This window comes from Phyllopteryx taeniolatus, chromosome 21 (genome assembly GCF_024500385.1).
Source record: "Phyllopteryx taeniolatus isolate TA_2022b chromosome 21, UOR_Ptae_1.2, whole genome shotgun sequence".
Classification (NCBI taxonomy): Eukaryota; Metazoa; Chordata; class Actinopteri; order Syngnathiformes; family Syngnathidae; genus Phyllopteryx; species Phyllopteryx taeniolatus.
The window spans coordinates 4190825-4201143 of NC_084522.1; the positions used below are offsets into that span (position 1 = coordinate 4190825).

Below are 10319 nucleotides of genomic sequence, written 5' to 3' on the forward strand. Positions count from 1 at the left end.
GCCGTTAAATCCGCCAACGGTGACGCACGGCGACCGCAGCGGTGAAGTAACATGTCAGCTCGGGCATTATCCCAGTCGCACACAACCGCTCCGTTGCTAACCAAAACAGCAGCACTCACCGAGGCCCGTAAAAAGTCGCGGATAATGAGATGCTGGCGTGAGGTGCTTTCAACACAAAGGGGCGTGGCCAGTGACTCTCGGTTGTTCCAGTATGCTGTTCACACAGTAGACGGTGTAGTTCCCAGACAACTGCTGAGCACATTAGAAGTCTTTTGCGAACCAAAACAGCAGCACCTACTGAGGCACCCAAAAAGGGAGTAAAATAACATCCTTCTGGCCACCATTTGCTGGAATACAGTTATTACAGTTACCCGGGAGATGTTTTTTCATCTTAAGTGATTTAATCGGTGCATAGCGTATAAATATGGCGCATTGGAAAAGCAAGAAAGCGTTTTTTTTCTTTTGTTTTGCGTTGAGTCTCATGGTGTGTTCAATGAGATCTCAAGGCAGTGAACGGCCGCCACTGGAGGCGGTCCAAGGTTGACACTGAGCGGTTAGGTAAGAGATAATCACAAGAGCACGGTGGCAGATCGGTGGCCTCACCGTGCCTCCAGCCTGAAAGCCGCTGTTACCTAACGACGGCGCCCGTGCGCTGCCATGGGGCTGCCTCGCCACGCTCGCTTTGTTTACACCAGGTAGCAAAAGTACTCACACTCTTGATACTTGTTTTTTTTTTTTTTAAAGACTCTGGGAAATGTAGAAGCACTGATTCAACGTCTGTACTCAAGTAAAAAAGTACAAATTATGAAAAAAGTACACATGAAAAAAAAAAGGAATTTTTACTGTCAATTATATACCATACAGCAGCCAAGCATGTGCACAAATATTTTTGGGAAGAGGTACTCAAGTAAAAAAATAGGGGTACCCAATGTCAAAATTATTCATACAATTTAGAAAGAACAGTAGTATATATTTAACTGAAATGGTTGCACAAGTGCAGACACCCTCTTATAAATGGGGATGTGGCTGTCAATAAATACCCCTCAAATATGAAAACACTTTGGGCGGAACTGATGGCAGAGAGGGGAATTTCTTTTTAAATGAAGAAAAATGGGCTGCAGCAAAATAAAAGTCTTTTTTTTTTTCATCAGGGTCAAAAGGGCATGTGCTTGAGCACCACTATGAGGTCTATGTGTGCATGCGCCTGACAATATCCGCTTTGACAACTTGGGACAGTGTGAAAAAAACTTCATACAAACCTCCTGACAAACAAAAAAATGCTGAATTAGCTAAAGACAACAAAGAAAAAAAATACATCTACCTCCACATCTACCCGTGACAGATTAAAAATCCACGCTCTCTGTAACTGTAAACAAATTGCAGGCCATGATCACAAGGCTTGTTCGTTGGCGTAATATAGAAAGTACGGCCACGTGAGGAAAGCTCTGTTGCCTTGAGATCTGACTTCCCTTCATGTTGCGATCAGCTATTGGACTTCGGTTGCCTTCTGGCAAAGGACTTTTTGAAGGCAAAGAACATGACTCATCCCCGAAGAGCATTCAAGGTATCATCGCGGTCAGCCTGGTCAACCTGCTGACTCGGCAGAAGGGAGGGAGTGCTGTTTCTAAGTGTGCTTCCTAAGGCAATTAAGAAAACACGACCGAGAACAGCAGCTGAATAAGCCCCGGTGGCTTTGTGTCCCGCTAATCATCTTAAGGCAAAGGCAAAGCGTGGCTCCAAATGTGCATGCATGAGGACACATGTAGCATACCAAGAGGCTGGTGACTGTCATTAGCAGCTCCCTCGGCTTCAGCATGCAATGCTAAAAAAAAAAAAAAAAAAACACACACACACAAATAAAATGTAAATAAATCATGCAATGCTAAAAAAAAATAACCCCCCAAAAATTTTAAATCATGTAATGCTTAAAATAAATAACAAAGGTTTCGGTAATTAAATTTCATTCAATGCTGAAAAAAAATGAATATATAAATAAAATCACAGAGTGCTCAAAAATAACATGCTGGTCAAAAATAACAAAAAAATAAAACATGCAATTCTGAAAGAAAAGAAAAGAAAAAACAAAACAAAAAAAATCACACAATGCTAAAAAAATAAGTATTGCATTCAAAAATTCAAACAAATAAAACCACACAAGGTTGCAAAACAATTTTCTAAATTCAAGATTTTTTTTTTTTTTTTAGAAAATTAAACAATCATCCAAAAATAAAAATTGCAATATTTCTTTCAACGTGCTTAGTCTAAACGTGGATAGAAAAAATAAAATAAATAATTGCTCGACAGTACTAGTAATAAAGTAATTTATGTAAATTTAAAAAAAAAAAAACAGCAGTTAAGGAAGTGTTAAAAATGTAATCAAAATCCACACAGTGCTAAAACATGTATGTATGTATGTATTATTATATTATTGATATGTAAATGTTTAAATCTTAGCAAAGAAGTAATATTTTTTAATCTCTCTCTCAAAATATATGAAACAGCTTTGATTTAAAAAAAAATACCTAAATGAGAGTTTTTGTATCGGCAAAATTCTTCGCACAACTCCTTGTAACTCGATCGCATAACATTATTGCAAGTGTACCTAATGCTTTGTCCGAAGAGTGTCCACGACTCAACTCACTGGGTTTTGTGTTGCCATGCCAACGCCCCCCCCCCCCCCCCCCCAGATAGCCATTGGCCGCCTTCTGACCATGTGACCTTATGGCTTTGACGTCACTCCTCGAGGCTTGCCGAGCTCGCAGCGTGTCCGTCCCCTCACAAGCGAACAACGAGAGCCGGAGTTTGGACCCTGACCCCGCCGGGGAACCGCAGCTTCCTGCGTGGCTTCTCGCGATCTGTCGTCGTCTCGGATTTTGTTGTGTTTATTTTTTTGGTTGTTTTGTTCGTTTTTACCCACCGGGTGATGGGCCGCTAAAGAGACTTTTTTTTTTTTTTTTTTTTTTTTCACAAAAACAGCGACTTGGAAGCGAGGTAAGTTGAACCACTTTGCTAGCTTCCTGGCACTTGTTATGTTATTACACAGGTACGCTAAACAGGTCGACGCAAACTTCGATCAATTTCCTTCCTACGATAAAGCGTTTCTCGGAGCGGATAAAGCTTGAGCGACTTCTAACTAATCGGATGAGGCTGCTCCTCTTAACAGTATTTTATGAAGCCCCAACCCACAATGGGAGCCATGCTTTTTACTTTCCCAATAAATTAGCGTATGTGCTAGTTTAGTGTGAACATATATGGACAAAAGCCATCCCAAAACATGATATAACAAATCGCTTTTAGTCTTTGAGACCGTACAAGGGTCCACAAAATGGATGCAGTTTTTTTTTTAAACCGAGCTGTCAATTTATCACTTCCTGTGCTGTAAAAACAAATCAAACCGCAGAGGAACTTATATTAAAAGCCACGATACATAAACATTTTTGTACAATCATTGCGTCATATTATTTATGGTAACACAGTGCGCAAGTAGCGAATGCATCTGCCTTACAGTTCTGAAGTTCGGGGTTCGAATCTCTCGCTGTGGAGTTTGCATGTCCTCCCCCCTGTGCTTGCTTGGGTTTTCTTCGTTTTCTCCAACTTCCTCTCACGTTCCCAAAACATGCTAAGCTTCATCGGAGACTGAATTGTCCATAGGCAGTGGCGTCGCTAAGCTTATTTTGGTGGGGTTGAAGCCCCCCTAAAAATATCTTAAGCCTCCCCCCCCCCAAAAAAAAGGTTTTGTTGCATGTAGTTGTGTTTAATTAGTCTTAGCTCCCAAAATGCCTCTCAAGCCACCCTAAATGGAATCGTAAATACAAACAACAAAAGTAGAATTAACATATAATTATTGAAAATATGGAAAGCAAATCAGTCGTGGGTGGTCGACTAAACATTTTCAGCACGATACATTTCGCAATTTTTCCCCATCATCGAGCGGCCCTAGAACCCAATATGTGCCCCAAATTTTGCCTACAGCTGGTCTCGATTGTGAACGTCTACCTAATAAACACCCACACAAAACCAAAAAAGCCAACCCAGGGACAGCGTGGGCGGAGCCAAGAGAGAGATAATACACTTCAAGATGGCAAATTGAGCTAAATCTGAGCGTCGGCTCTATTTTGCGTCGCGGCGTGCAACTGTCGGTTTCAGTTATGGTCTGCTTATTGGTACTCATCTGGTCTGCTGTTCCCTGGGACCTGGTTAGGCCTCTAGGTCCGTAGACCTCGACACGTTTAAAACAAACAGTGCCCTCTTTGTGCACCTCGCCGGCAGTTTGCCGCCGCCACTGTTTGTCCAATCGGCGCTCTGCTCGCCTGGCTTGCAGACGACGCTTTTCTGGCCTCGTAATGGCGCCTCTGTCGCGACAATCCTCCAACGTGACGACGCTGACAGTGCGAGGGCGTGTCTGCGTCTTGACGACGGCCGGATGGAGGGACTGCTCGCTTGCTTAAGAGCAGCGAGTGTTGACACGCCGTTGTCACTCGACGTGAGACAAAAGGTGTGTGTGTGTGTGTGTGTAGAGAGGCGCGCGTCAGGAAGTGACACAGGAAGTGGTATTCATGCAATTAAAGAGGCGGGAGTGGCGCTATCTCGGCGTTTGATCTGTTTCGTTTGCGCCCGTTTAGAGGAAGCTGCAACTAAGCTGAATCGATGTTCAGATCAGTTCTCAGGCCTTATTGCTTAATCGCTGCATCGGGAAGGTTATCGCTATCAGTGCAAAAAATATCACAGCACGATACCATGAGTTATTATTTACGGCGGTCACGAGGTACGTACGACATGTTGAGGTTACGAATGGTGCACGATGAACTTTCCGTTTTTCTTTTGGATTATTTTTGATTTAAGTGTTTCCAGTTTTCAAAACAGATGCAGTATTTACTAGTTTTATTCCGACAGCTTCTTTCCCCTTGCCGTTAACCTCTTAAACAGTTGACTTTGTAATTTCACAATGACACTGTGTATATGTTCTAACTGTATATGCAGTTCTAGTGACTTTATTTGAGAAAGTACTAGAAAGACGGCAACTACCAGAGACAAATTGCTTGAACCAATCACCAATAGCCGATCACACCCGGAATGGTCACCTGAAAGGTCGACTTGAAGGGGCACTTGGGGAATTTTGAGGCTGCAGTTCGACGTGCTCCTCGGTTAGGATTGACCTGCAGGATATAAATGGAGGCTCCTGCTCATGATGTAAGAGACGTACAAGATGTTCAGAGAAAGACGCAAAGTCCATAATCAAAGTGAAAAAAAACGGAATGCACCTAGCTCATTGCGACTTAAGGGTGTCATCTTTTTAGAAAATGGGATAGTGAGGAGCGCATCTGCCTCAGAGTCCGGAGATCTGGGTTCAGATCAATGTTGGAAGATCTTTCTGTGGAGTTAGCAAGTTCTCCCCATGCTTGTGTGAATTTTTCTCTGGGTACTTCGGCGTTCTCCAACATCCTAAAAAACATGTCAGGTTTTTTGAAGACTCTTGTTAGTTTGAGTGATATGTTGTGCTCCCTGCAATTGACTGGCGAACAGTCCAGGGTTACATAACCGGGTCTAGTTTGTCCCACAAGTGCACGTAAGAGTCTTAGCGGGGGCAGAAATAGCCTGGTTACTTCTGGCGTCTGCTCTGAGGGATGCTCAGCTCAGCTCTCCGCGTCCTATCACTTCTTCTTTTAGAATGTGCATCTCTTGTCGGGAACAAACTCAAAACAAATGCGCTTAATCCAAGTCGACTTTCAAACTAGTTGAGATCAAATCAACCAAATTCTTGACAATCGAATAATTATTCTGGATGTAGCTACCTTCGGCACATTCGCATGCTTCCTAACGAGGTTCTCGCCGCTTCTTTCAGCCGTCTGAAAACACCGCCGACCTCTCGCTACGCATCGTCACTCGCGCCGTCAGCCATGGGGAAACAGAACAGCAAGCTCCGTCCTGACGTCATGCAGGACCTGATCGAGAACACCGACTTCACCGAGCACGAGATCACAGAGTGGTACAAGGGCTTCCTGCGGGACTGCCCCAGCGGCGCCCTGTCCATGGAGGAGTTCAAGAAGATCTACGCCAACTTCTTCCCGTACGGCGACGCCGGCAAGTTCGCCGAGCACGTCTTCCGCACGTTCGACGCCAACGGCGACAGCACCATCGACTTCCGGGAGTTCATCATCGCGCTGAGCGTCACGTCCCGCGGCCGCCTGGACCAGAAGCTCAAGTGGGCCTTCAGCATGTACGACCTGGACGGCAACGGCTACATCAGCAAGGCGGAGATGCTGGAGATCGTCACGGTGAGTCTGCTGTGTCTTGCTTCCGGAACCAACCGCGCCGCCGCTTGTCCTCAGCTTGACTCAGCGCCACGTCCAGCTGCTGTGCGCTGTTTGGGAGCATTACCCACCACTTTTCTCACTTGTTTGGAGCCAACAACAGTACACATCCATGTTTTTTCTCCCGTCAGTGATCAGGGGGAAAAGGGATTTACCCAACGTTAGGGTTTTTCTTTTAAAATCGCTCACATTGAATTCCTCGTTTTCAAGGGTAACAACGTTCAGGCCCGTCATATTTACTGACAAATGACGTAGCTAAGTTTTGTTTAGGTGACTAAAACAGAGCTAAGATTGCGTTTACATTCCCAACAAGTGAGTCAAGTATGGTTGAAGTTCATTGACATTCCCATAAAGTGAGTAAAACATAGATTTGTTTACATTGCCAATACGTTAATGAAATGTAGCTGAGGTTTATTTATGTTCCCAACAGGTGTGTAAAACACAGCTTTGGCTTGTTTCGGTTCTTGGATAGGGATGAGAGCAACGATTGATTCGTAGATGCGTTGCCATGCAGATGATGATTATGAATCGATGAATAACTGTCAATCGTCGATTTTTCAATAACGCTAAGAGTGAAAAGCGGAACTCGGGAGTATAGTCGTGCTTATATTATCTTAGGTCGAATAAAAACAGACGTGACTCAGACACATCACATAAATAACTTTTTTTGTTGTTTTTTTTTGGCTCCTTTTGCTAGCACAATGAATACATGTTTGAAGTCCATTAACAGCATTGTGTGACGCTCAGTAATTGTGCCCTCTGCTGGCTGCTGCCAAGTTGTACAATGACCGTGAGCATCCTTTCACATGCTCCGCAGGCCATTTATAAGATGGTCTCCTCGGTGATGAAGATGCCCGAGGACGAGTCGACGCCCGAGAAGCGCACAGATAAGATCTTCAGGCAGATGGACACGAATCGCGATGGTAAGACTTTTTTTTTTCCGGCATTTTGAGAGATTTGTTTTTTTTTTTTTCCTCCTGCAAAATCAGGACTTTTCTTCCAAATTCCGACAGTTAAAATTAAAAGCTCTTAAAATCACTATTATTCAATTATTATTAATCAATTCACTCTTTTACTCATAAAATTGTGATTTATTTTTTCCCCTCTGAATATTAAGTCTTAAGTCTTTTTCCTCACAAACCGATGACTATTTTGCACAAAATTGTGACTTTTCTCATTGCTAATTCAGACTTTATTTTCCTTAATTTTGTCTTGTAAAGTTGTGGTGTTACTCGTAACATTCTGACTTATATGACGGAAGAGTGTTGCTTTTTTTTTCTACTCAAATCATTTTTTCCTCTGAATTTTGTATTTTTCTCCGCTAAGTTGTGTGTTTTTGTTAAATAAAAATAAAGTTAACTAAAAAAGAATCACTTACTTACGTCTTATATCTACTGCGACATCGATGCTAGTTTCGTTAGCCCGCCCGTCTGTGGTGTCTGCATTGTGTGTTAGCAATAAGCTAACGCGAGGCCGTTGAATTTTCTTTTTGTTCAGGCAAATTGTCCTTGGAGGAGTTTGTGGAGGGCGCCAGGAACGACCCGTCCATCGTGCGGCTGCTGCAGTGCGACCCAAGCAGCGCCGGCCAGTAGACCGCCGGATCGCTCGTCGTCTTCGCTCTTTTTTTTTTTTTTTTTTTTTTTTTGCGTTAGTTCATCATTCAAAAAAAAATTAATAATACCACCATTTGAAGGACACCTTTGAAGGACGGTATTGCTGTAGAAAAAGTGAATTTAAGACGTACGGAACTGCACTGAATCCATGTTTGCTGCTGGTCTTTTTGCATTGGAAAGAGTCAAAGGATGACAAGAACTGGAAGTGGAGCATCCTGGGAAATGTAGTTTATCTTTTTTCAACGCGAGAAGGATTTGAACGCACATTTTATTTTGGAGGAACGTGTTACACAGTCGAGCCCCAAATGAGTCGCACGCTGGTCGGACTTTTAGAGCTACAAGGATGAGATATTAATACATCCTTTTTTCGTTCTTCTGACGTTTTATCTCTTTCGAGAATTTGAACAAAATGCTCAAAGATTGTTGTGCAAAAAGGGATGAATTCTTTTTTATTTTTATTTTATTTATATTTTTTAAATTGTCCTATGAAAAATAGGCCCATTCATCACTTTCAATGTGTGATCATCTATACAAATATGTTTTACATAATTTTATTGAATTTTTAATAATGTTATAATTTATTTTGACTCCATTCAAAAATATACTTTCAACTCAAAATCTAATACTCTATCATCCATTTTCCGTACCGTTTCGCCTCACTCGGGTCGCGGGCGTGCTGTCAAATGCCAATTAATTATTTTCAACGTGAAAAATATGTATTATTTTCAACATGAAAAATATTGACAAGTATTTTTGCAATTTTTTACAATAGTCCTCATTCTGAAATAATGATGATAATACAAATCAAATCAAATAGGCTACATTTGTAGTATATCTACCAGTATATCTTGATGTTCTTAGTGTGAAAAGATTGCATTTTGCATTTCCTCTAATTTCTCCTTTTAATAATTTTCTAATATTTTTGTAAAAAGTTAAGTGATTTTTTATAATAATTTATTTCCACCAAATAAAGTAAAATCGCTTCTTCTTGATATTAAATGCTGATGGCCCGCATGGTCCTCACAACCTCATGTATAAAAGAAACAAAAAAACATTTTGTAATTATTTCATAATTTTAGCGTCATTTCTTTCCTAAAAAAAAGAATACACTCATAGGCTGGCCAGCGGATGACTCATTTTGGGCTTAACTGTATATTTATATATATTTTTCAATATGTAACATATACATACGCAAAAACAAAAATAGCAGTTTTAAGGATATGTAGTATTCCATTCTTTTACGATGAATTCACATTTAAGAAAAAAAAGTGAAAATTATTGCAATGTGATGTTTTCCTTTTACTTGAAAGGACCAAAAAAAAACAACTATCATATATTTATGCTCGGACAGGACCACATGTGCGTTGTCGCTATGCAGTCACGCCACAAAATGGCGTCACCAGATGTGACGTTTTCCCCGTAACGGTTGCTCATGTCACCGTTTTCTTCTTTTTTTTTTTGTCCTGCGTGTTTTCCTTATATGTACTTCATGCTTTAAAGCTGCACCAAATTTCAATTTCCAGTTGTGTTGCATTCACTGACTTTTAAGTATTTTTTTGTTTCCATCCCTGCTGGTGGGAAGACACAATGTTGTTGTTTTTGTGTGTGTGTGTGTGTGTGTGTGTGTGTGTGTGTGTGTGTGGGAAGGAAACAATCACTTTAAAAGAGAGCAACTGTGACAATGACGGTGGAAAAGGCCGTTAGGGATTTCTTTTGGTCCCGCTCCCATTAGCATCTTGTGGTCAAAGTGCCAAATATAGATGATTAATTCAAAAGAATATATATACGCAGTATTGCATCATTTATACTGTACAGTTGTCACCTGTCGAACAAACGAGGATGTCACTATCGTATTTCTTTTGTAGATTTTGTATTGTTAACTTCTGAGTAGGATGACCATTTTGTTGTTTAAATAAAGACAAAAGGGCCGACTGTCTCTTTGTGTTTGTTCTGAAAAACAAAAAAACGCTGAGGAACTGTTAAGAAAAACACACATTTGCGATAATAAACATAAAATGGTTTTTGTTTCACTTTTTTTTTTTTTTTCGAGAGTGATAGACATTTAAACGGGTCAATGTAACCCGCTGTATGTTTAACTGTTTTTCTGCTTACCTTGTGTTATTTAATATACTATGTAAATAAATAAATAAATAATGCAACAAAACAAAAAAATTCCATAAAATAAAAGATTTACATAAAAATAGGCATGTAATCTTTTTTACTTAGGGAGGGGGAAGAACTTCCATAACAGGAAGGCTTAAATGGAATTATTTTGCAAAACATTTTTTGCGGCAAATGTGCGTGAAACAGACAAGATACTCAAAGGTTTCCATGGCACGTTTTTTTTTATTTTTTATTTTTTATTTAAAAAAAAAAAACAATTGTAAAATTCATT

At 40.8% G+C, this 10319-nt stretch overlaps 1 protein-coding gene across 1 annotated transcript; it reads left to right on the plus strand.

Annotated features, from left to right (window-relative positions):
* Nucleotides 1-2777: 2777 nt before the first annotated feature.
* On the plus strand, nt 2778-9858 carry ncaldb (neurocalcin delta b). Its single transcript, XM_061760778.1, has 4 exons — nt 2778-2991; nt 5843-6275; nt 7129-7234; nt 7809-9858. Exons 2-4 carry the CDS (start codon nt 5898-5900, stop codon nt 7901-7903), a joined length of 579 nt encoding a protein of 192 aa, XP_061616762.1. The 5' UTR covers nt 2778-2991; nt 5843-5897; the 3' UTR covers nt 7904-9858.
* The last annotated feature ends 461 nt before the right edge of the window (nt 9859-10319 follow it).